Genomic DNA, 27834 nt, shown 5'->3' on the forward strand with positions numbered 1-27834 from the left:
AAACTTAAGCTAAAGGTCCAGATAAAGCTGAACGGAATGCCAAAGAACAGATAGACAACAAATTCATCCAGCAAGAAAACCCTAGATAAAAGAAGTGAAAGCAATCTCCAGAATAAACTAATTAAGGTAATTAAATGCCTAGACGACAGCAAAAAATAACAAATCACACTAGGAAAATTGAAGACATGGCCCAGTCAAAGGAACAAATCAACAATTCAAGTGACATACAGGAGCTGAAACAATTAATTCAGAATGTACGAACAGACATGGAAAACCTCATCAAAAACCAAATCAATGAATTGAGGGAGGATATAAAGAAGGCAAGGAAAGAACAAAAAGAAGAAATGGAAAGTCTGAAAAAACAAATCACAGAACTTATGGGAATGAAAGACACAGTAGAAGAGATGAAAAAAACAATGGAAACCTACAATGGTAGATTTCGAGAGACAGAACATAGGATTTCTAAACTGGAGGATGGAACATCTGAAATCCAGCAAGAAAAAGAAACTATAGGGAAAAAAATGGAAAAATATGAGCAGGAACTCAGGGAACTGAAAGACAATATGAAGCGCATGAATATACATGTTGTGGGTGTCCCAGAAGGAGAAGAGAAAGGAAAAGGAGGAGAAAAACTAATGGAGGAAATTATCACTGAAAATTTCCCAACTCTTATGAAAGACTTAAAATTACAGATCCAAGAAGTACAGCGTACCCCAAAGAGAATAGATCCAAATAGACATATTCCAAGACATTTAATAATCAGAATGTCAGAGGTCAAAGAGAAAGAGAGGATCTTGAAAGCAACAAGAGAAAAGCAATCCATCACATACAAGGGAAGCCCAATAAGACTATGCGCAGATCTCTCAGCAGAAACCATGGAGGTGAGAAGACAGTGGGATAATATATTTAAATTATTAAAAGAGAAAAACTGCCAACCAAGAATTCTATACCCAGCAAAGCTGTCCTTCCAAAATGAGGGAGAAATTAAAACATTTTCAGACAAAAAATCACTGAGAGAATTTGTGACCAAGAGACCAGCTCTGCAAGAAATACTAAAGGGAACACTAGAGACAGATACGAAGACAGAAGAGAGAGATGTGGAGAAGAGTGTAGAAAGGAAGACTATGAGTAAAGGTAAAAAGAAGGAAAATTAGATATGACATATAAAATCCAGAAGGCAAAATAGTAGAAGAAAGTACTACCCATGTAGTAATAACACTGAATGTTAATGGATTAAACTCTCCAATCAAAAGACATAGTCTGGAAGAATGGATTAAAATACAGGACCCATCTATATGCTGTCTCTACTCAAAGGACACGAGGCCAAGGCCACAAATGGACATTTACACACCAATGTTTATAGCAGCATTATTAACAATTACCAAGAGATGGAAACAGCCAAAATGTCCATCAACAGACAGTTGACAAAACAAACTGTGACATTCACATAAGATGGAATATTATGCAGCTGCAAGAAAGAATAAAATTATGAAGTATGTAACAACATGAATGGACTTTAAGGACATTATATGCTGAGTGTGATTAGCCAGAAACAAAAGGACAAATACTGTATGGTCTCACTGATATGAACTGACATTAGTGAATAAACTTGAAATATTTCCTTGGTAACAGAGACCATCAGGAGATACAAATAGGGTATGATATTGGGTAATTGGAGCTGAAAGGATACAGATTGTGCAACAGGACTGAATATAAAAACTCAGAAATGGACAGCACAATATTACCTAACTGTAATACAATTATGTTAAAACACTGAATGAAGCTGCACATGAGAATGACAGAGGGAGGAGGGCTGGGGCATAAATGAAATCACAAAGAAAGATAGATGATAAAGATTGAGATGGTATAATCCACAAACGCCTAGAGTGTATAATGATACTGACTAAATGTACAAATTTAAAAAATGTTTTTGCATGAGGAAGAACAAAAGAATGTCATTACTGCAGTGTGCTGAAAATAGATGGTACTTAATATTTTAAAATTTCAACTAATGTGTGAGACTAAAGCAAAAATGTTTATTTGGTACAAATCTATACTTTGACTAGTGCATCTCCTAATATAACTTATGTAGATAGTTGATTGAACAGCTTAAGTACATGGAACTTTGTATAGGACATGAGATTTTGTTGGTTTGTCCAGGTGATGCCCTGATGAATCCCAGAGTGATTTGATCAGTGAGAGGAAAAGTATTTGCAAAGTCCCCTTTGGGGAATGGTGAGAACAGGAGAAAACTCAACTTTCCCAAGTTGAATTCTTGATATTCTCACAAGCAGTGTGGACAACCAAAGCTATAGGCTGAGCCCCCAGTCTTGGGTTTTGTTCATATGAAACTTAACCCCACAGGGGATAGGTCAAGCCTACTTAAAATTAAGCCTAAGAGTCACCCCCAAGAGAACCTCTTTTGTTGCTCAGATGTGGCCTCTCTCTTCAGCCAACACAGCAAGCACCCTCCCTGTCTACGGTGGACATGACTACCAGGGGTGTGGACCTTCCTGGCAGCATGGGACAGAAATCCCAGAATGAGCTGAGATTCAGCATCAAGGGATTGAGAAAAACTGTTGCTCAGATGTGGCCGCTCTCTCCAGCCAACACAGCAAGCAGACTCACCACCCTCCCCGTCTACGGTGGACATGACTACCAGGGGTGTGGACCTTCCTGGCAGCGTGGGACAGAAATCCCAGAATGAGCTGAGATTCAGCATCAAGGGATTGAGAAAAACTCTAGAATGAGCTGAGACCCAGCATCAAGGGATTGAAAAAACCTTCTCGACCAAAAGGGGGAAGAGTGAAATGAGACAAAGTGTCAATGGCTGAGAGACTCCAAACAGATTTGAGAGGTTATCATGGAGGTTATTCTTATGCATTAAGTAGATATCACCTTGTTATCCAAGATGTAATGGAGAGGCTGGAGGGAACTGCCTGAAAATGTAGAGCTGTGTTCCAGTAGCCATGTTTCTTGATGATGATTGTATAATGGTAGAACTTTCACAATGTGACTGTGTGTTGTGACAACCTTGTGTCTGATGCTCCTTTTATTTACCTTGTCAATAGATGAGAGGAACATATGGAATAAAAATAAATAATAGGGGGAACAAATGTTAAAATAGATTTAGTTTGAAATGCTAGTGATCAGTGAAAGGGATCACTAAGGGGTATGGCCTGTAAAATTTTTTGTTTTTCTGTTTGTTATATTTTTCTGTTGTCTTTTATCACTTTTTCTGAATTGTTGCTAATGTTCTGGGAAATGATCATGATGATGAATATGCAACTATGTCATGATATTGTGAATTGCTGAGTGCACATGTTGGGAATGTTTGTTTCTTGTAATTTTTTTTAATTAATAAAAAATTTAAAAAAAAGAGAACAGGCTCAATTAGAGTTTAAAACAAAGTCAATCTGGCTGGGTCTAGGGTAAATTAGAGTGCAGGGTAAAAGATGATAGTGTATGTCCTTTAGACCTTCAGCTGCTGTATGAGATCAAAGGCAAGAGGTTTGTTATGTCTAGAACCTAAATTTTCTGAAACACATCATCTAAATCAATCTCTCTGGGTAGCTCATTTAAACAGGCCAGACTCCTGAAGTCCAGAATGAGAATGAGAACTTGTAATTCTCTACAGCTTAATATAATAACCAGGGTACATCTCAAAGTATGGTGGGCTGATGACTAGGAAGTGTTGGTAGAGTCCCTTGAGGATCTGAAGGGGGAAGAAAAAAAAATATATATATATATATATACACACGTGGAAATCTTGGACTCTCCCATCTGGGTGGCCCCAAGTACCCACCCAATCCCCAGGAAAATAGGCCAAACCCTCTATTTTGTGGCTTGCTCTTATGAAGCGTATATCATAGGCGAGAGGCTAAGGTTACCCATAATGAGGCCTGAAAGTTGCTTCCAGGAAGCCTCTTTGTTGCTCAGGTGTGGCCTCTCTCTTTCTAAGCCTAACTCTGCAAGGAAAATCGTTGCCCTTCCCGTTATGTGGTACAAGCCATTCAGGGTAAAAATCTCTCTGGCGGCGTAAGGCCTGACTCTCAGGGATGAGTCTGGTCCTAGCAGCGTGGGATTGACAACACCTTCCTGACCAGAAGAAGTGTAATAAAATAAGGCATCAGTGGCCAAGACAGATCAAACGGAGTCAAGAGACTATTCTTGAGGCTGCTCTTATGCAAGATTCAGTTAGTGCTAATTGCCATGGTTTGCTAAACCTCTATCACATCACTCCTGTTGATTCTTGGGAAAATCTAGGGCTGAAACTGAGACTCAATAAAGGGTTTCATGCACTAGGTTTGCCTTTCTGGAACACATAATTTCCAGAGGGTTCCTAGGTCAGATAAATCTTGAAACTCAGAAGGACCAGCCTCTCCAAGAGTATCACTTAATTACATCCACCTATCCTTTAGTGTGGTCACCCCTTTTCAACATGAAAAAGTCAGAAGAGGTAATCCCCAAAGATCCATATAGATTGGAAGAAGGATTAAAAGGGAAGGAGGAGGTGTATCAAATAAAACAGGATTTAACAAACGAGTATGGCTGCTAAATCACTATATTAATATTCCCTTCTTGCCTCTAGTATTTTGGAACATCTAGAAGGAAAAATCTGAGATGATGGAATGGTAGCCCATGACAGACACTGGGATCTGTTCTGTAACCACTTGTTGAAATGTGCTTTGAAAATTATTGTTTTTCTTTTTTTGCTTTGTATATATATTATACAATTAAAGACATTCTAAAAAAATCAACTGTATTTATATACACTTGAAATGAGCAATCTGAAAATGAAATTAAGAGAATACCATCTATGAAAGTATTAAAAAGGATAAAATACTTAGGAATATATTACCAAAAGAAGTACAAAATTTATACTCTAAAAACTATAAAACATCGTTGAAAGGAATCAAAGAATAACTAAATAAATGGAAAGACATCCCATGTTCATGGATAGAAAGACTTAATATTGTTAAGATGACAATAATTCTCAAATTGATCAACAGTTTCAATGCAACCTGTATCAAAATTCTAGATGGCTTCTTTGCAGAAATATACAAACTGATCCTAAAATTCATTTAGAAATACATGGGACCCAACCAAAACAATCTTGAAAAATAATAAGGTTGGAGGACACACACTTCCCAATTTTAAAACTTATTACAAAGCTATAGTAATCAAACTACGAGAAACTTGACATAAGACAAGACATAGATCAAGTACAGTCCAGAAACAAACCCTCAAATTTGTGATCAACTGGTGTTTGTCAAGGCCATCCAACAGGAAAAGAAGTCTTTTCATGAAATGGTGCTAGAACAACTGAATATTCACATGCAAAAGAATGAAGTTGGACCCATACCTTACACCATATAATAAGACAATCCTCATTATTCACTGATTACATATTTGCAAATTCACCTACTCACTAAAATTTATCTGTAATCCCAAAATCAATACTCAGCATTTTTTTCAGTCATTCCAAGACATGAGCACAGCAGTAAAAATTTGAGTCACTCAACACATAAGTTCCCACCAGAAGTTGCCCTTGTGTATGAGCCCTTGTTCTGTAAACAACTGTTCTTGTCATGGGATATTTAGTGCATATTTTTTGCATTTTTGTGTCTTTTATTGGTGATTTTCCTAGTTAAAATGCACTCCAAAGGTAGTGTTGAAATGCTAAACCCAAGAACACTGACATGTACTTTATGGAGAAAATATGTGCATTAGATAAACTTCATTCAGGCACAAGTTATAGGGCTGTTGGCTGTGAGTTCAATGTTAATGAATACAGATAAAACTATACATACATGGTGGTAAAAGACAAAATTTTTAGCATTTAGATAGGTGGAATTTCCAGATCTTTTACCTTATTAAGTTCTTTCCGTACCAACAAAACTTCTCCCATATTTACATCAATAGAAAGGTAATAATGAGGTATCGTTTGCTTAGATTGCATTAACCGCTGGGCAATAACCTGAAATCAAAGAGATTCAAAATTCAGTTATCTTGAGCTGAGCTGAGTCCTTATCTAATTGACAGTGCTGCTTGCCCCCCACACCCTGCTCCCTAGTAACACTTACCTCAAGCATTATTAGAACTGGAAGATGGACAAATGCACCATAAACCAACATCTTCTAATAGCATTTAACCACAACATAGTGATTTGTTTATCCCAAGTATTCAGCTGGTTAAACCAAACATCCCTGAAACTAACCATTCAAGACTCCCAACTGAAAGAAGTTCCTGTTAGTAATTAAACAATCTGAGTAAAGATGTCCCCAGTTTTGGTTTTATATTATGGTAATACTCTTACTCGGCGAATGTTGCTGATTGGGATATCTGTGAAGACACCTGTAGGAACTGGTGTCACTCCTGGACCTGGGAGAGGCACAGCAGCTGCTGGAGCCTATGGAGGGGGAAAAAGCTCTTAGTAACAGTGACTCAATCTTAGCATAAGCATCTAGGTAAGACTGACATTACTCTTAATGATGACAAAGTAAGACAACAATGTCAAAAAAACAAAAAAAACTGCATAAGAGCAGCTATTATTATTCCCGAAGAGCAAAAGGGACTTGTATTTAGACTGTTTAAGAGTCTCGTTTTTGCTTTTTTTTCTTAGAATTCTGGAATCAAGTTTTAAGCGTTATCTTCTCTTGAGCCAGTGTTATGTTTCAACAAGTCTGTGTCAAAATAATTTTTGTTTTGCGAGTATTTAAAGCATCTTAAGTAGAAAGAATTAAGAGATAAATATAAACAAGTTACTGCATTATCCTTAATGATATTAAGAAGAAAAGACAATCACAATTCTTTCACTTTAAAGCAAAAATCTAAACAACGAATCATTTTCCTTATTTTTAGCTAATTACCTTAGTTAGCCCTTTAACCACTAAAAACAGACACTGGCTATAAGGATTTACCCCTGTGTAGACTAATTAGCCATATAAAAACCCAAACTCAAGTCAATCCGCTTGCAAACATAATGTTAAAAATAGGGGCTGACAGAAAGAAATACCTGTAATTGGCGAACTGTACCTCATACTATACTTTAAAATTTACTCTGTAACCACTTGTTAAACTACACTTATTTTTTATCACTTTTCTGTATATATGTTGTATTTCATAATTGAAAATGTTTATAAAAACAGCTGAATGAGAAGAGGATGTACTAGTAAACATTAAATATCATTACTCAAAAACACAATTTGGAATGCATGTCAACGAAGTACCAGCTATATCATCTTAGATTTTATAAACAAATAATAGCACATTCATATCTAAACATTGCTAAGACACTGAAATTTCAGAAAACAGAAAACATACTCTGGATAGGCTCTTTCATTCATAAACAATGTATGAACCATTCTAGCAGACTGGACAAAATACTTTGCGGGGACGAATTGCAAAAAAGAGCCAGTGTAACTCACAGGAGCAGCTTTGGTAGGTACAAAAGAGTCAATGTCCTTTTTGGTGATCCTGCCATCTGGTCCGGTCCCTGGCACAGAGAGAGAAAGAGGGAAAGAGAGAGATCACATACATGAGGGTACACAGTTGGTTCCCCCAAGAATATTGACACTGTGATGCTGAAATCGAAACTTTTAAGGAATCTCTACCAGAAACGCTCTGAAGACATAACAGCATTCAATCCTGCCCCTTTAAGTTCTCTCTGAAAAGAATACCATATTTTTTAAATATTAATTTTAATTCATAGAGTGCCTTGCTAGACTTGTTGCGATTCTTTTCTTTATAATGGTACCAAATAATCTTTCATTTAATCTCTTTCTCTTTTAGAGTTTTGTTTAATTAAGATGTATCTTTTTTTTTGTTCTTTACTTTTAAATCAAGAAATACTAACACAAGGATAATGCTGAGTACAGATTTTAACTGCAAAAGAAAGATTAGCTGCTTCCTTTTGGTTAGCTCCAAAAACACCCTTTTGGAGCCCTGAAATGGATCTCATTTGGGTTCTAGATTCATTCGACCATAAAAAAATTTGTTTTGTTTTTTTTGTTTTGCATGGGCAGGCACCGGGAATCAAACCTGGGTCTCCCAACATGGCAGGCGAGAACTCTGCCTGCTGAGCCACCATGGCCCACCTCAAAATTCCCTTTTTATAGGATCAAAAGATATGATACAGAGGATACAAAATGGAATACATCAAGATGGTGGTTTAGCAATGTGCATGTTTTAGCTCGTCCTCCAGAACAACTACTAAATAACCAGAAACAGTACAGAACAACTTCTGGGGCCATACCAGTGACTGGACACACAGTGTACCCCAGTCAGGACCACCTGGACCACCAGCGAGCCCCCCAGAACCATGAGTTCCCCAAGCCGCAGCGGCCGGCGCCCCTCCCCCACAGACTGCTTCCCAAAGGGTAAAGGAAAGGAAAGGACTTTACCAGCAGCAGGAGCTGAGCCCAACCAAACACCAATTGTGGAATTAATTAACAAATTCTGACTACTGAAAATAGGTCCCCAGCTCAGGCAAACCTGGTCAAAGCGGAGGTCATTCATTTTTGCCCTGGCGCCAAGGGAGCAGCACTAACAGAAAAAGGAGGGAAAAAAAAGGAAACAGAGGTTTTTATGGCTCTGTTTCTACAAAGGCTTGATTTCCTTCAGATAAAATGGCAGGGCTTTTCAGGTTGCAACTGCCCCAGGCATAGGCAGAAACAACCTCGTTTGAGGGCTTGTCTGGAGCCTGTGCCTTCCCCAAGGGAGGGGTGAAGCCCAACTCAGATGGAATCCCTCACTCAAGGAATTCAAACACCAGGGCTTGGTAATTTGAAGCCATTAAAACCAACCTACAACCTCTCCTCTGTCTCCACCATGCCCCCAGCAGGGAGAGTCTGCCAAAGTTAAAGGTACTGCATCATCTCATGCTGGTGGGACCTGCAGGCACACAAGCAGCACATACTGGGCAGGATAAGAAAAACAGAGTCCAGAGACTTCACAGGAAAATCTTTCAACCTGCTGGGTCTCACTCTCAGGGAAAACCGATGGAGGTGACTCTTTCCTCCTGATAGGAGGCCAGTTTGGTCTAGGAAAATCTGGCTGGGGTCTATAATACTTAAGTAGACCCTCCTAAGTGTGGGGGGAAAAAGGCACCATACAAGCAGGGCAACAAACGAGAAAAACAAGAACTGAAAAATTCTCCTCTGTTAAACAAAACTTAAGCTAAAGGTCCAGATAAAGCTGAACTGAATGTCAAAGAACAGATAGACAACAAATTCATCTAGGAAGAAAACCCTAGGTAAAAGAAGTGAAAGCAATCTCCAGAATAAACTAATTAAGGTAATTAAATGCCTAGACGACAGCAAAAAATAACAAATCACACTAGGGAAATTGAAGATATGGCCCAGTCAAAGGAACAAATCAACAATTCAAATGAGATACAGGAGCTGAAACAATTAATTCAGAATATACGAACAGACATGGAAAGCCTCATCAAAAACCAAATCAATGAATTGAGGGAGGACATAAAGAAGTCAAGGAATGAACAAAAAGAAGAAATGGAAAGTCTGAAAAAACAAATCACAGAACTTATGGGAATGAAAGACAGTAGAAGAGATGAAAAAAACAATGGAAGCCTACAATGGTAGATTTCAAGAGGCAGAAATAGGATTAGTGAACTGGAGGATGAAACATCTGAAATCCAACAAGAAAAAGAAAATATAGGGAAAAAATGGAAAAATATGAGCAGGGACTCACGGAATTGAAGGACAATATGAAGCACACGAATATACGTGTTGTGGGTGTCCCAGAAGGAGAAGAGAAGGGAAAAGGGGGAGAAAAACTAATGGAGGAAATTATCACTGAAAATTTCCCAACTCTTATGCAAGACTTAAAATTACAGATTCAAGAAGTACAGCGTACCCCAAAGAGAATAGATCCAAACAGAAGTACTCCAAGACATTTACTAATCAGAATGTCGGAGGTCAAAGAGAAAGAGAGAATGTTGAAAGCAGCAAGAGAAAAGCAATTCATCACATACAAGGGAAGCCCAATAAGACTATACGTAGATTTCGCAGCAGAAACCATGGAGGCAAGAAGACAGTGGGATGATATATTTAAATTATTAAAAGAGAAAAACTGCCAACCAAAAATTCGTAGCTTCATAATGCGCCTTAAAGTCAGTTAGCATGAGACCTCCGACATCATTTTCTTTCTCAGGATACTTTTAGCTATTCGGGGCACCCTGCCCTTCCAGACAAATTTGGTTATTGGTTTTTCTATTTCTGAAAAGTAAGTTGTTGGAATTTTGATTAGTATTGCATTGAATCTGTAAATCAATTTAGGTAGAATTGACATCTTAACCATATTTAGTCTTTCAACCCATGAAACAGTATACCCTTCAATTTATTTAGGTCTTCTGTGATTACTTTTAACAATTTCTTGTAGTTACATTTGTATATGACTTTTGTCTCTTTAAATTTATTCATAAATATTTTATTCTTTTGGTTGCAATTGTAATGGAATTTTTTTCATGATTTCCCCCTCAGATTGTTCCTTACCAGTGTATAGAAACACTACAGATTTTTGAGTGTATATCTTGTAACCTGCCACTTTACTGTACTTGTTTATTAACTCTAGTAGTTTTGCTATGGATTTTTCGTGGTTTTCGACATATAGTATCATATTATCTGCAAACAGTGAGAGTTTTACTTTTTCCTTTCCAATTTTGATGTCTTGTATTTATTTTTCTTGCTAAATTGCTCTAGCTAGAACTTCTAACACAATGTTGAATAACAGTGGTGATAGCAGACATCCTTGTGTTGTTCCTGATCTTAGGGGGAAATTTTTCAGTTTTTCCCGATTGAGGATGATGTTAGCTGTGGGTTTTTCATATATCCCCTTTACCATGTTCAGGAAGTTCCCTTCTATTCCTATCCTATGAAGTGTTTTCAACAGGAAAGGATGTTGAATTTTGTCAAATGCCTTTTCTCCATCAATTGAGATGATCACGTGGTTTTCCTGCTCTGATTTGTTGATATGCTGTATAATATTAATTGATTTTCTCATGTTGAACCATCCTTGCATACCTGGGATGAATCCTACTTGGTCATGGTGTATAATTATTTTAATGTGCTGCTGGATCCCATTTGCAAGAATTCTGTTGAGGGTTTTTGCATCTATATTCATTAGAAAGAGGTTGATCTGTAGTTTTCTTTTTTCTTTTTTTGTAATATCTTTGTCTGGCTTTGGTATGAGGGTGATGTTGGCTTCATAGAATGAGTTAGGTAGCTTTCCCTCCTCTTCAATTTTTTTGAAGAGTTTGAGCAGGACTGGTACTAATTCTTTCACTGAATGTTCGGCAGAATTCACACGTGAAGCCACCTGGTCCTGGACTTTTCTTTTGGGGGAGCTTCTTAACAACTGATTCCATTTCTTGTGATTGGTTTGATGAGGTCATCTATTTCTTCTTCAGACAATGTTGGTTGTTCATGCCTTTCTACGAAGTTGCCCATTTAATCTACATTGTCAAGCTTATTAGCATAAAGTTGTTCACAGTATCCTCTCATTACTTCCTTTATTTCAGTGGGGTCAGTGTTGTCTTCCCTTTCATTTTTTATTTTATTTATTTGCATCCTCTCTCTTCTTTTTGTCAACCTTGGTAAGGGTCAATCAATCTTATTGATTTTTTCATAGAACCAACTTCTGGTTTTGTTGATTTTGTTGATTGTTTAACATTTTCAATTTCATTTATTTCTGCTTCGTTTATCTTCATTTTGCTTGCTTTGGGGTTAGTTTCCTTTTCTTTCTCTAGTTCTTCCAAGTGGATAATTCCTCAATTTTTGCTCTTTCTTCTTTTTTGATATAGGCACTTAGGGCAATAAATTTCCCTCTTAGCACTGCCTTTTCTGGATTCCATACACTTTGAAATGTTGTGTTTTCATTTTCATTTGCCTCAAGATATTTAATGATTCTCTTATAATATCTTCCTTGGCCCAATGGTTGCACAGGAGTGTGTTGAGCCTCCATATATTTGTGAATTTTCTGGCACTCTGCCTGCTATTGATTTCCAACTTCTTTATGACCTGAGAAAGTGTCTTGTATGATTTCAATCTTTTAAATTTATTGAGACTTGTTTTGTGACCAGCACACGGTCTATCCTTCAGAATGATCCATGAGCACTTGAGAAAAAGGTATATCCTGCTGTTGTGGGGTATAATGGTCTATAAATGTCTGTTAAGTTTAGCTCATTTATTGTATTATTCAACTTCTCTGTTTCTTTATTGATGCTCTGTCTAGATGTTCTCTCCATTGATGATAGTCGGGAATTGAGGTCATCAAGTATCATGGTAGATGTGTCTATTTCTCATTTCAGTGTTTTCGGTGTTTGTCTCATGTATTTTGGAGCATTCTGGTGTGGTGCAATGATATTTATGACTGTTATGTCTTCTTGTTGAATTCTTCCTTTTATTAATACATAGTGTCCTTCTTTGTCTCTTTTAACTGTTTTACATTTGAAGTCTAATTTGTTGGATTAGTATAGTATAGTAGTATAGCTACTACTGCTCTTTTCTGATTGTTATTTGCATGAAATAACTTTTCCCAACCTTTCACTGTCAACCTATGTTTATCCTTGGGTCTAAGATGCATTTCCTGTAGACAGCATATAGACGGGTCATGTTTTTTAATCCATTCTGCTAGTCTATGACTCTTGATTGGGGAGTTTAATTCATTAACATTTAGTGTTATTACTGTATGGGCAGTACTTCTACCATTTTGCCTTTTGGATTTTATATGTCATATCAAAATTTTTTTCTTTTTATCATTACTGATAGTCTTCATTTCTACACTCTTCTCCACACCTTTCTCTTCCGTCTTTCCCTATCTGTCTCTAGTGCTCCCTTTTGTATTTCTTGCAGAGCCAGTCTCTTGGTCACAAATTCTCTCACTGATTTTTTTTTACTGAAATTGGTTTAATTTCCCCCTCATCTTTGAAGGACAATTTTGCTGGATATAGAATTCTTGGTTGGCAGTTTTTCGCTTTTAATAATTTTAATATATCATCCCACTGTCTTCTCGCCTCCATGGTCTCTGCTGTGAAATCTGTGTATAGTCTTATTTGGCTTGCCTTGTATGTGATGGATTGCTTTTCTCCTGCTGCTTTCAAGATTCTCTCTTTCTCTCTGACATCTGACATTCTGATTACTAAGTGTCTTGGAGTATGTCTATTTGGTCCTATTTTGTTTGGGGTATGCTGCACTTCTTGGATCTGTAATCTTAAATCTGTCATAAGAGTTTGAAAATGTTCAGTGATAATTTCCTTCATTAGTTTTTCTCCTCCTTTTCTTTATCTTCTCCTTCTGGGACATCTACAACACATATATTCGTGTGCTTCACGTTTTCATTCAACTCCCTGAGTCCCTGGTCATATTTTTCCATTCTTTTCCCTATATATTCTTTTGCTTGTCGCATTTCAGATGCCCCGTCCTCCACTCCACTAATCCTATCTTCTCCCTCTGAAATCTGTCATTGTAGGTTTCCAGTGTTGTTTTCATCTCTTCTTCTGTACCTTTCATTCCCATAAATTCTGTGATTTGTTTCTTCAGACTTTCAATTTCTTCTTTTTGTTCATCCCTTGCCTTCTTTATATTCTCCCTCAGTTCACTGATTTGTTTTTTGAGGAGGTTTTCCATGTCTGCCTGATCTTCAGACTTTCAATTTCTTCTTTTTGTTCATTCCTTGCCTTCTTTATATTCTCCCTCAATTCACTGATTTGTTTTTTGAGGAGGTTTTCCATGTCTGCCTGAACATTCTGAATTGCTTCAACTCTTGTATCTCATTTGAATTCTTGGCTTATTCCTTTGACTGGACCATTTCTTCAATTTTCCTAGTATGAAACATTATTTTTTGCTGGCATCTAGGCATTTAATTACCTTAATTAGTTTATTCTGGAGATTGCTTTCACTTCTTTTATCTAGGGTTTTCTTGCTGGATGAATTTGTTGTCTATCTGTTCTTTGACATTCAGTTCAGCTTATTCTGGACCTCTAGCTTAGGCTTTGTTTAACAGATCCGAATTTTTCAGTTGTTTTCTTGTTACTTCCCCTGTCTGTTTGGTGCCTTCCCCCGCCCAGGAGCATTTACTTAGGTATTTTAGACCCCAACCAGATTTTCCCAGACCAAACTGCCCTCCTCTCACCTGCATCAGTTTTTCCTGAGACCCAGAAATTGAAAGACTTTCTGGTGAAGCCTGTAGACTGTGTTTTTCCTGTCCTGCCTAGTATGTGGAGCTTTTCTGCCTGCGGGTCACACCAGCATAAAGTGATGTGGTACCTTTAACTTCAGCAGACTCTCTCTGCTGGAGGCATGGTGGAGACAGAGGAGAGATTGTAGGCTGGCTTTAATCGCTTCACTTTGCCAGACCCTGGGATCTGAATTCACTGAGGGAGGGATTCTACTTCAGCTGGACCCCACCCCACCCCTTTCCCAGGGAAGGCACAGGCTCCAGACAAACACTCAAACAAACTTAATTCTACCTATGCCTGGGACAGTTGGAGCCCAAACAGCCATGTAGCTGTATCTAAAGAGTAGTCAAGCTATAAAAACACAACCACAAAAAAGAAAAATCCTTTTCAGAGCAGGACCCCCATTCCTCAGATTTGCCAATCAAGAGCTTAAGTTTGTCTGCTGCCTTGTGTACCTTCAAGTCGTATGTGCCCCCTCCTTTCCTTCAGGGGCCAGACCCTTTCAAGTATTATGTGCTATCTGATCCAAAAAAACCTCTGTTTCTTTTCCTTTCTCTGCCAGCCCCGCCCCCTTTACACCACGGCAAAAACTAGCAATCTCCACTTTGACTCTAGGTTCAGCTGAGCTAGGGGCCTATTTTCAGTAGTCAGAATTTGTGAATTAATTCCACAACTGGAGCTTGGTTGCACTCAGTCCCTGCTTCTGGTAAAGTCCTTTTCCTTTCTGCTCTGGGAAGCAGCCTGTGGGGGAGGGGCACCAGCCCCCACGGTTTGGGTAACTCACAATTCTGGGTGGGCTCACAGACGGTCCAGCTGGTCCAGACTGGGGTATACTTGTATTCGGTCACTGATATGGCCCCAGCAGTTGTTCTATACTGTTCCTGGCTATTTACTAGCTGCTCTGGAGGACAAACTAAATCTCACACCTCACTAAGCCACCATCTTGGCCCTCTCCTCCTCTGGCAACAATATATTAATGGGTGCCTTGGCTTTCATTTCATCCAGTTCTACAGATCAGCCCAAATTATATATACATATATATATCTATTTTTTCATGACGAATATTTTTATTGGAATAAAGCCCCGCTCATTTGTTTACACAATACCCTGCAATGGCAGATCTGGAGTAGTTACAATTCTTTAGTAGTCTAACACTTAAAATATCTACTTCTGAGTTTAAAATCCAGAATAAATAAAGAATCCTACAACTGAACTACAGCTAAAAAACCTAATAGACAAAAGACTTGAAAAGACATTTCCCCAAAGAAGACATAGAAATTGTCAATTACAACATGAAAAGATGCTACACATTAGCCATTAGGTAGATACAAAACCAAAATGTTGTATATCCATATAATGGAATATTTTTCAGCTGTAAAAAGAATGAAGTACCGATACATGCTACTGCATGGCTGTGCCTTGAAAAACATCATGTTGAGTGAAACAAGCCAGACACATAAGGACAAATATTGTATATTTCTAATATGAAATAATACGCAAGTTCATGGGGTCAGAAATTGGAATATAAATTACCAGGGTTCAAGTGGGGAATGGGGAGCTAATGCCTTTCTCTTTGAGGTTTTGGAAAAGTTTTGGCAGTAGACGGTGGTCAAAATTATATTTCAAAAACAAATAATTTTATGTCACTTCCTTGCTTAAATGTTTCAATGGCTTCCCATAACACTTTAAATTCAAACTAACCTTTACCAGGAGTTCTCACCCCTGTATAATTCTCCAAGCTCATCTCTTATCATTGCTAGATTCTTTTCTTGCTATGTTCCACTCACCCAGGCCTTTGTTTTATTCTTTAAACTTGACAGACTCTTTCCCACTTCAGACCGTGTAATGCTAGCCTCTATGCCAAAACACTCTTTCCCTAGTTCTTCACATGGCTGGCTCATAGCTGACTCCCTCTCATCTTTCAGGTCAGATCAAATATCACCTCATCAGAAAGACCTTTCGTAAGCACTTGTCTAAACCAGTCATGAGTGTATCCACACTGTCTCTCATTAGTATATCAAAATTATTTCTTTTTTACCACTTAAATTATCTTACAGTCCTGGAATGTGAACCAAAGCATTTCAGCTCCATAGCTCACATTCTTTAACTACTATGCTATATATACCGTCTTCTTTCTGTTCATTTAATGCTTCATCATTGATAATATAAACAATTTGACAACTGAAATCTTGCCTGTCTTATTTATTGATCCTATGAACAAATGTCTCATGCATAGACAATATTCAATGAATATTTGTTGAAATAATAAACAAATAGCCTGACACTGACTGCATGATAAAAATACTGCAATTTTTCCAGTTATATTTTTAGCAAAGTAGCCAGTATTGCTAAATATCTAATAAATGGCCCTTCTTTACCTATTTAATTCTTTAAAAAAAATTTTTTTGATTGTGATAACACATATACAGCATAAAATTTCCCATTTTAACCACTTTCAAGTATTCCATTCAGTGGTACTAATTATATTCACAATGTTGCATAACCATCAACACCATTCATTACCAAAACATCTTGAGACATAATTGTTAATGCAGTTTCTCCTCCCCTTAAAATTTATTCCAGCTTACACAGTCCCCAATTCTAATCACATATACTAAGGAATGGCGCAATTAGTGAAATAACATTAAATGGAGGAAAGGTTCTTCCAATATTACAAGAATCTTCTGAGGTCCAAAAAACTTACAACATTCTGTTCTTTTGTCTTGCATGACTGGTTTGCCTTCTAACCACAAAACAGCAGAGTACACATAGATGATAACCAGCGCTAAGTGCCCATAACTGGGACAAGTGGAAAAACAGTCATATCTTCCTTTAGTGATTAAGGATGGCAGAGCATCAGAACAGAAGGCAGCATAGAGCAGTGGGAAGAACACAGGCTTTAGAGTTCAAGTCTAGATTCATATCACAAGTGCACTACTTAACAGGAAAGGAGACCTCTGGTAGAGTCTCAATTTTCTTACCCAAAACAAAGGAAATGGTGATTCTTACTTCCAAGAAATGTAAAAATCAAGTGTGCATGTTAAATGCCCAGAATATAGTACTAAAAATCTTAAGTTCCAGAGATAATAATCCATCCCCCTTTCCAAATAAATATTTTAACTACCTAACAAATTTTAGCCTAAGTTTAAAAATATTTATCTAAGTGTTAGTCAAATAATAATAGGAACCACAACTAATTTATTGAGTACTTATTATATACCAGATACTTTTTTATAACTTGCTTAATTAATTTAATTCTCACAATTCTATATGATATACACTAAGTATTATCCTAATTTCACAGATGGGAAAAGAGAGGTTATATGATTAATCTAAAGGTATATAAACATTAAGTAACTGACCTAAAGACACATGCACAGAAAATGACAAAGCCAGGATTTAACCCTAGATGATCTACTCCAAAGTCCATGCACTTACGGCTAAGCTACATTTTCTCTTAAGGGAGGAAAAAATGAGTAAGACATTTTCCTCAGTCCTCAATGAGCAATGGTTCAGTTTTTTATTAATTTTATTATTTTAATAATAATCAACTCAACTTCATATTATGCTTTATTTTGGTTTTTGGCTGATTGCTACACTCAGTCAACCAAGCACTAATAGAGATTTCTTATTATACAATTAAGTCCTATGACCCAGCCTTCCTAAACAAGCACCTTATACTTTCAGCTATCATGAGTGATTAAGCAGATCAAAAGAACAGAGGAGAACGAAAAAAAGATGTCTAAATCGTACAGATAAATCTTAGGCACATTAAATAAAGCACAATAATGGTATCGCTACTCTGGTGGCAGCAAAGGAAAAACTTCCCTCCCTCACTCTTCTCCCCACTATCCCAATAACTATAGTTATATTTGATGGTCCTAAAGAGGAAATTCAACTAGATTTTAACTTTCTAATCCCATTCCACAGGATCAGACTTACCCTTCACTTGTGCAAGGTCAATCCCTTTCTCTGCTGCCAATTTCTTTGCAAGAGGGCTAATAAACACCCTTCCCTTTGGTCCAGCAGAAGTAGCTGGGCGGGTGGCTAAAGGTGTAGATGTTACAGGTTGGGTAGTTGGAGGAACTGTGGCCACCTTTTGGAAAAAGTTACAAATTGTTAATTTACTCCCACAAAGGTAGGTCTGAAAGATCAAAGGTTTATATACTGTGAGAATTTAAAAGTTATTTTAATTAAATAATTACATTTTCTTTCCACAGATCATAATGTAGTTGCTTTCTGCTTAACCAATATAATATAACAATTATTGAATACCAATACTCTATTTCAAATATAGAGGAAAGTCAAGTTATCAAAGTCCATGACAACATGGAAAGGTATGGAATTCAATACTGTTGATCAATATATTCTTACAGCCTTCCTAGTTCTTTAATCTCTGGCTGCTTTTTTATTCTCATTTTCTTAAATCACCAATATGGTTGTTTTTTAACTTAATCTAATTATGAAGTACAAAATTACATGGGAACATTCCACATTGAAAAGTATCTTAACAAATGAACTAACATTGCTATCTGCCATCCCTATAGATGTATGGCAGTGAGAAATCAAGTTTTTGCTGAGAGAAATAAATGTGCTCCTAATCTAAACTCACCTGATTCTAGCATCTGCAGGAGCTTCAGTATAATGTTATCTATGCTTGGAGTTCATACAAGTTCATGTCAGAGGTGAAATAATTCATAGTGATATACTAAATTCTATGTAGAAACAAGTTACACATGCAAATATTCCAGTGGATCACAAATATATGCTTAACCTAGATAATATGCAATATAGCAAGAAGACTAATAATGACAAAGATTACATAAATTTTGCAAAAAATGGGGAATGAAGTCTTACCTTCCATAGCATGAGATTTACATCTAAACCAAAAAGAGAACATGTCACTTCAATACCTGGAACTTCACTGTGCTTTGTTTGCAGCAGGGGGAAAAAAGTACAAGAATTGAACTACTGACCATCAGGTGAATGGTACAGTGCCACACACCCTAGAGATCTCCATAAATGTTAATTGGTATCTTCTTTCTCATTAAGAAACTCTTAGAGCTGGAAGGAACCTGGAACATCATCCAATCCAAGCCCCTTAATTTAGAAATGAACAAAACAAACTGTTCTTTCAATTTCAAAAGCATACCTACCGGGGGTGGGACTGGTGGTGTTACTTGGGGTTTTAAATCAGTTACTTCAGTTGGCCTATAGTCAGCAAATGCTGGTATATCTGCCTCTTTTTCTACAATGATACAGAGTGGGGCTCCTAAAGGGACATCTCTTGTGCCTTCAGGGATCAAGATTTTTGCCAGGTAACCTTCTTCCTGAACTTCAAAACCTTAAATACAAAGAAAAACCATTAAGGACTTAAAGTATTATAGAATTCCTCTAAACTCAAAGCACAGTTTTAAGTAAAGGCTCTCCTCCATCAAACTAGCTATTTAACATTTTTGCAAGTTATTTAACCTCTCTGTCTCAATTTCTTCACCTCTAAAATGGTAATCAAAATAATGCCTACTCACAGGGGTGTTATGAACATTAAAATAGTATTTTTCAAGTACTTATAAATAGTATTTGGTACAATGTGACTACTAAATAAGTATTTCTTAAATAAAACTATGAGAGACTACAATAGTTAGTTCTAAAGGTTGTTCTTAAAAACATCTTCCATACAGACCACACAGACATAAAGTACTCCAAGATGGTATCAGTTGTACCACTAAATAACAGAACCTTAAGACTGTTCAAAATCAAGCCAGACAGTAATGTGGGATTTCACTTCTAAAAACATTTTTGAAGTTTTTCCAAGAGGTTGTATTTGATATTACACCAAACAGTTCAATACGAACAAATTCACAATTACTGGGGTTTGTACGATGCTACAAATGACATTTTATTCAGTCACTGCTTTTCTTAAAAGAACTCAAACATGAAGTGTTGCAAAAGTACGGCCGAGAATTAAGCCAATAAAATATATGATTGAAAGAAAAAAGAAAAAGCCCCGAGTGACTCTGAATAGCATTCAAAGACTCTGAACAAGGTAATACTCTTCCAATACAGTGACAATGGTGCTGAAGTTAAACTGAAATGTAGATCTATCATTTAAGGTATTTTTTTGTTTGGTTGGTTTTTAAAAGAAACCAAATCCTTTCTCCTAATAAAATCTTGTGGGGAAGCACTGTAAGCAAAGAGATAAAGGGGAGTTGCTCTAGTGGGAGTGAGAATGGGGAGGAGCAGGATACAGTGTAGAACCCTGTTCTGTAAGTGCCCCTCCAGCCCTACCCCAATACCATCAAGGAATTGTGGGGGTTCGAAAATAACCATTTCAGAGGATGCCCAGCAACCTCCCACTAGAATGGTGGGGAATGAACAGGCCTCCCTTTAGTGCTGATTATGGAGCAAAGGGAAAAAATTCAAAATATCTACGAACATCTACAAACATTACCATAAATACATAATTATCTACATGGGGTTCTTTTGTGAAAAGTCTCAGAAACTAATTAGAAAAGGATACATGGAAATGTGATAGGTACCTGAACATCTGAATGTATTAATACATTCTGTTAGTAACTCTTAAGTGATGAATGCCATCTAAACCCTGATTCAATTTTCCATCAAAGCCCTCTACAATTCTTTGGTATTTTCCTGCCTTGCAGGTTATTTTCTCATTTTCTTATCTCTTTCAGTCTAGATAACGGCACTTGATGTGGCTTCTCAGTACAATAATAATTAAGCTAAGAAGCAAACTCTTGCCGAAGAATAACTTTTGAGTAGACATATGCTTGGCTCAGTGAGAATACAGTATGGAACTAATAATCTAATTGTGCATATTTTTGTTATGAAATACCCTGACCCAGGAATTGAATCACAGAATTATAAAATTTTCATGTTATCACTCACTCATTATAGGACAGGATGACAATCCTCTTCCCTCATTGGAAAACTCAGTGCCTCAACCATTAAGAGCTGAAGAAATCTCACCTATGGTGGCCTTGTCAGTCTCTATCTCTGCCAACAAGTCCCCTTCACTTAGCTTTTCACCCACTTTTTTTTCCCATCTCTGAACTGTGCCCATGGTCATGGTGGGAGAAAGGGCAGGAAGAACCACCTGTAGAAACAAATATATATTATTAAGATTAGGAAGACTTGGGCACTATGGCACTCAGGCAAGCTTATATCATTTTATGGAACATGACTAGGGAATCCAAATTCCCATATGTCTAATGATCCCATAACAGCAAGAGCTCAGTGTCTCAAAAGCTTCCTACCAGTTAAATCACCCTTTAAATCAAAAGTTTTATAAGTTATCAGCAAAACTCCAACTCACCCTCCAAAGTCAAAAGCAACAGAGAAAGATTTCTTTCTAGACAAAGTTAATTCCTCAATAAATATCTAAGAACAAAGCACTCTTTCACCTTTTTAAAAAAACATTTAGATTAAGTTGGAAAATTTTCACTTTCATGAAAAGATCTTGTCCCAGACCATTCTGCTAAAATTTTGCTATGCTCCATATCTAGCATCTCACCTAGATATTATCCTATAATGGAAAAAAAGCATTTTTCCCAAACTTCCCAGATGCCTTTCCAAGATAAAAAACAAAACTAAACTAAACTAATACTCAGTGCACTTGAATGTGGTTAAAAAGGGAAATTTTGGGCTCTATATCAGCTCCTACAATAAAACATTTTTAAAAAATACAAATAACATTCAAAACTATTCTCATAAGTCATTATAACCAAACAAAATCCAAACATCAGACTCACTGATCTAAATCAAAAATTCCTCTATTTATGACCTGTGTGTTCACTGAATTCTGATGTTTATTCATTTACTGTAAGTTTCGCTTGATGACTTAGTCTTTTTTTTTTTTATCTAATTAAAAAAACGACTATACCAAGTGAAAAAATTTTCATTTAATGATGTCTGGAAGGAAGGGGGAAAAGTAAAACAAAAACTCTAATTAGAAAAAAACTTTTCTTGAATTTGCCATCTTCATTTGTTTCTTTAAAATTATTGGCCGGCCCCTCTGGTGGGCAGTGTGGTGATTCCACAGGAGGCTTGGGGGGGGGGCTCCCATATGATCTCACAACCCACTGCTAGGTAAATATCTGGAAGAACTGAGAGTAGACATTTGCACACTGGTGTTTATGGTGGCAATGGATGGAGATGGCATAACAACTGAGGAATCGAAGGGGGAGCTATGTTTACTTACAAGGGACTACTAAGTGGGCTGCAAGAAGGAACGAAGTTGTGAGGAATGCAACTAGGTAAATAAACCTTAAATATTGTATGTTGAATAAAATGTCAGAAACAAAAAAACAATTATCATGTCTCACTCATAGGGACAAACTATAAGATACAAACTCAGAGAACTAAAGTTGAGTATGGGTTATCCGGTTGGTGCCTATTGTCAAAGTTCCTAGCTTGTAAGCTCTTACAGTAGTCACATATATTTAGGAGTTGTAACTGATATTTCTAAATTCTGAGATTCTGAGCTATTTGTATATAACCTGGTTGTTCCCTGAAACTTCAGATATTTATGTGATACCTGATACTGAAGCTATGAAAGTCAGCATTACCCATTCAGCAACTGTTTAAAAAGCTGAAAAAGTGATCAGACTTGGTCTAGAGATATGAATGAAGGTGATCTGGATAGGACTAAGGTAAATCAGAATCCTGGGTAAAGGATGATATGGCCCCTTTTTTTCAAACTCTCTTCTGTGAGAGACCAAAGGGAGAGAGAAAGTTTATTTGGTACAAAAATTATATTTTGGGTAGCACATTGTCTAATTCAACTTGTAAGGTCAGTTTATTCAAACACCAAAATTACACGGAATCTTGAATAGGGCGTGAGATCTTATTGGTTTGTCCAGGTTAGTGTGATGCCCTGATATATCCCAGAGTAATTTGGGCAGAAAAAAAAAAAATATTTGCAAAATCCCCCTGGGGAGAAAAGAGGAAATATTAAACTTTTCCATCTGGGGAATTCCTAATATTCTTGCAAGCAGTGGGGATAACCAATTCAATAGGCTGAGCCCTCAATCTTGGGGCTCACCCCTATGAAGCTTATTCCTGCAGAAGAGAGACTAAGCCTACTAATAATTATGCCTGAGTCAACCCCCAAAAGAGAGGCTAAGCCTACTCATAATTATGCCTAAGAATCTCTTTTGTTGCTCAGATGTGGCCTCTCTCTCTAAGCCAACTTGTCAGGTGAACTCATTGCCTTCCCTCCTACAGGAGGCATGACTCCCAGGGGTGAAATCTCTCTGGCAATGCAGGGCCTGACTCCTGGGGATGAGCCAGGCTCATTTCTATGATGAGCCATCGTGGGAATGAGAAAACCTTCTTGACCAAAAGGGAGAAGAGAGAAATGAGACAAAATAATGTTTCAGTGGCTGAGAGACTTCAAACAGTATAAGACATCATTCTGGTGGTTATTTTATGCATTATAATGATATCTTTTTTTAGTTTACAGTGTATTGGAGTGGCTAGAGGGGAAGTACCTGAAACTGTTGAACTGTGTTCTAGTAGCCTTGATTCTTGAAGAAGACTATATAACTATATAGCTTTTACCATATGACTGTGTGATTGTGAAAACCTTGTGACTGATGCTTTTTTTATGCAGGCATGGACAGATGAGTAAAAAAAATTAATAAATAAGGATAAAAATAAATAAATAATAGGGGGTGATAAAGAGTAAAAACTGGGTAGACTGAAATATTGTAGGTAATGAGAGGGAGGGGTTAGGAGTATGGGATGCATGAGTTCTTTTTTTTATTTTTATTTCTTTTTCTGGAGTGATGCAAATGTTCTGAAAATGATCATGGTGAAGAATATACAACTATGTGATGATATTATGAGCCACTAACTGTATAATATGGTCGGACTATACATGTGTGGCTATTTCTCAAAAATATTTTTTAAAAAATTATTGGAGCCAAAAATCTCTACATAATTAAGGCACAATCCTAACACTTCTACACAAAATTAAACATATTATGGAGAGAAATTAAATAAGTCCTATATAGTGAGACAGCTTGTTGAACAAGATGAAATAAATCTATGAACTGAATACCAGGCAAAACTTCATCATAACAATGGGTAATAATAGATATTATTCTGTTCCATGGAGTAGAAAATGATGCCCAGAGGAGAAAAAAATTTCTATACAGATATTTCTACAAATAAACTAAATGAAAAGTTTTCATCTTAATCCTTCAGAAAAGACAATTGGTGTTTATTCATTCTCAACATTTAACATACAAAAATACATGGAATAACTAATACCCAAGAAACTAATTTCATTCTTAAAAACTGATTTAGTTATGAGAATCGACAGTGATTACACCTGTCTTCAGCTTTGTTGTAATGCTATTATATACTATATATAGTCTACACTTATTTCTCTTTATTATTTTCTCATTTATTAATACTATTGGATTACTTCACCTACTCTTAGAAAACAGACATTACTCATCAAAGGAAAACCCAACTGTGGATCCTTTATTCAACAGACAGCACTTGATCCCTACTAAATAACCTATTTATATGGGGAGTAAATAGAAGTACAAATCATCTTCAAAATCCATAACAATGTTCTTGAATAAGAAGTGTTACACATCATCCACTCTACTACACTGAGACTTAGAAAGTTAAAGGCACTGTCCTAGCTCACAGAACTGAAAATAACAGGTACAAAGGCTGTGTGCTTCCATGCTTAAATCTCTACTCCCAAAACGACAACAACTAGCCATGTTGAATGTGGCTCTAGGAGGTGATAGCTATCTATCAGAAATAACGAATAAATAATAAAATTCTCTACAGAAAACACTCAGAAGCTGAGCCTCACCTGCATGTGAGTGGGATATGAGCTACCAGGAGCCTGAGCAGAAGGTACAGGAGTAGGAGGTGTAGGAGGCGAAGCAGCAGCAGCAGGGGTTGATGCTGGGGCTGCTTGGGGGGGAGGTGCTACAGAGGAATCCAATGTATAATTTTTAAAGGCGTCAATATCCTCAGGCCTAAAGAAAAGAAAGAATGCATAAATATGAAAGGTTATAAAGGAGATTCAGCTCCCATACAAGTAATCTTCAGAAGCTTTTAAGCCCTAATTTCTCAATACTGGGTTAAAATACTCCACCAAGCACTAAAGTTCCACAAATTATCAAGGTACCACTCACTTTTCAACTGTAATACAGATAATTGCTCCAACTGGAACATCTCTGGCACCTTCAGCAACAAGAATCTTTGCCATGTAACATTCTTCCAGGCTCTCAAACCCAACAGTGGCTTTATCTGTTTCAACCTTTTAACACAAAAAGCATTAGTTTAGATTCATGCAGCCAGTATGTTTATTAGCTCGTGTCCAGGATCATACAGTTCAACAGGGTAAATAAACCACAGATTTGAAAGAAGAATTATTGAAAGACATTGAGTCAAAAGTCAGTCTGGCTAGATGCTGACAAAATTAACTAATTTTCTCTAATGTCAAACCGTAAAAAAAAAAAAAAAATCTCAGTTTATTTAGCAAAGTGGATAATCACCCACCCAGAACGTTAATGCTCAGTCAGCATAGTTAAGCCAGCTCCTTCAAAGTCATCTCCATAATCTAAAACAACTTACCTCTGCAATTAGATCACCCTCATTGATTTTTTCCCCTTCTTTTTTTTCCCAGCGGGCTATGGTTCCTGCCTGCATTGTGGGGGAAAGAGAAGGCAATGGAACCTGGAGGAGAACAGAAGAAACAATAGCTTTAAAAAGGGGGTATTCACTTTCAGTCTGGTTCACTGTTTTATTCAATTCGATTTAATGTAATTAGTTTAATGCAAAGAGTTTATTTAGTTCCATTACACGCTGGGCACTAGGGATAAAAAACAATTCCTGCCAAAGTTCACGTTCTCAGTGATCACGTACCTCAGCAAATACTTCGCAAAAAGTCCCAGGCTTGGAGCTCTTTTTTCAATGGAATAAACTAGGAAAGGGAAGCTCAAGAGATACTGCAAAGCTCAAGAGTTGGGGAAAGGACGATGACAGATACTGGGAAAGGGTAGGGATTCGCTGAGGTCTCTGCGGGAGGATCCCAAGGCCAAGAAGTCTGTCTTGAAGGGCAACGGAATACCGCGATGGACCGGTTGGGGGCTCACCTTCTGATGCGGGGGAAGACTATAACTGCGACGGCCAGGCAACGCCAAAAGCTGCAGCAACAAGCGGTTCCGTGGTGTGGCCGAATAGCTGGGGCTCCAGCCGCAAAGCGCCCGGACCCCGCCATACTCTGTGATCGCACTGGTGCAACGGACCGGGACACAGCCAAACCGTGGGGTCGTGCACAGAGCTTCGGGTCCCTCTCGCAAGGCTGTGCACCGAGCCCCAAATCCTGCCCTCGGTGCCGCACGCTGTGCCCGGCGCGCACAGACGCTCCACATGGTGCCAGAGACCCCGACACCCCAAACCCAACGCCGTCTCCGGAGTGACCTCTCCAAGAGCAGCGCGGCGCTGCCGTCAACCGCGCCGCACAGCCGCACATTGTCGTAAAACAGGCTCCGGAGAGTCTGTGTGTGTGTCGTCGCGCCTCGTTTTGGGAGAATGGAGAAAACAATGACCCCAAATCCTGTAGAGGCTGCTACCTTAAAACCACGGGGGCGGAGAAGGGGCGTTCCAGCGGAGCCTTAGTAGGTGGTAGTTTGAGAGAAATAAGAGGTGGCGGGAGTTCGAGGACGATGGAGTCCTAGGAGAAGCATCCCAAAGGTTAGGTCGGGGCCTAGGCGATGTGAAAGGCAAGCCAAGGGAGCGGGACCTATAAAGGCAGAGAAAGTCCTCTGAGAACTGGGCTGAAGAGGGAGGGCGAGTTTTGAGGAAGAGCTAGAAGTGTGCCCGCGGACGGACGATTTTGGAGCGCTCCCGTAGAGAAACAATCACAGAGTGGAATCGAACCGTAAAATGATGCGCTCTCCTCCTGCTAATCCATCGGTGACTAGGTTTGGGGTCCTGCCCCGAGCCGGCAGTACTGTGTTGCAAAGACTTAATTTCAAAGCTTGTAGTCCGACCGGAAATTGGAATGAACAGGTTTTCTAACTTGATGGTGAGAAGAGCAGCCAAGTGGAAACTCCATTCCCACATTCTAGTGTAGTGTTGCGGGATTAAGTACATTCCCCGTACGGAGACCGAAAGCCTTTGTTAGGTTTAAAGTATTTTGTGCCAAAACTAAACTTTAATGAGCCGGTGAATGCAGGGACCTTGTCTGTATTGTTCTTCCATGTATCCCCAGACTTTAGTATAGTACCTGGTAAATAGTGGATGCTGAAGGCGCTTCTTTGGTATTGATGAAGAGGTATCTACTCATATTTTTTAGATATACTTCTATTGTGGGCATGTCCTATAATTAGAATACCTCGTCAGTTCTGAACTGAAGAGGACATTAGATTAGGAAGAAGCATTTGCTGTATTTGTATCATCATATTCCCAGTGTACCGATAGTCAGAGAACATCAGGAACACAAGAAGAAACAGGAAAAAAAACAACCAACATTTGGAAACATGTTCAGTAATTAAACATAGAAAAAAATTAAAACAGCCATGATGTTCTATTTCATACTTATTTTAAGTTGGAAATGCTAAAAATTCTAAAAATTTTTA

At 37.8% G+C, this 27834-nt stretch overlaps 1 protein-coding gene across 1 annotated transcript in view; it reads right to left on the minus strand.

Annotated features, from left to right (window-relative positions):
• DLAT (dihydrolipoamide S-acetyltransferase) overlaps positions 1-26697 on the minus strand; it is a 45828-nt gene extending 19131 nt beyond the window's left edge. Inside the window, exons 1-10 of the mRNA XM_077112924.1 lie at positions 26347-26697; positions 25826-25927; positions 25384-25508; positions 25056-25224; positions 21188-21314; positions 19357-19544; positions 18143-18296; positions 7431-7498; positions 6320-6412; positions 5873-5980 (exon numbers count right to left, since the gene is read on the minus strand). Coding sequence (XP_076969039.1) covers positions 5873-5980; positions 6320-6412; positions 7431-7498; positions 18143-18296; positions 19357-19544; positions 21188-21314; positions 25056-25224; positions 25384-25508; positions 25826-25927; positions 26347-26625 — 1413 coding nt within the window. The 5' untranslated portion in view covers positions 26626-26697. The remainder of the gene's footprint in view (positions 1-5872; positions 5981-6319; positions 6413-7430; positions 7499-18142; positions 18297-19356; positions 19545-21187; positions 21315-25055; positions 25225-25383; positions 25509-25825; positions 25928-26346) is intronic.
• Between the last annotated feature and the right edge of the window lie 1137 nt (positions 26698-27834).

This window comes from Tamandua tetradactyla, chromosome 8 (genome assembly GCF_023851605.1).
Source record: "Tamandua tetradactyla isolate mTamTet1 chromosome 8, mTamTet1.pri, whole genome shotgun sequence".
Classification (NCBI taxonomy): Eukaryota; Metazoa; Chordata; class Mammalia; order Pilosa; family Myrmecophagidae; genus Tamandua; species Tamandua tetradactyla.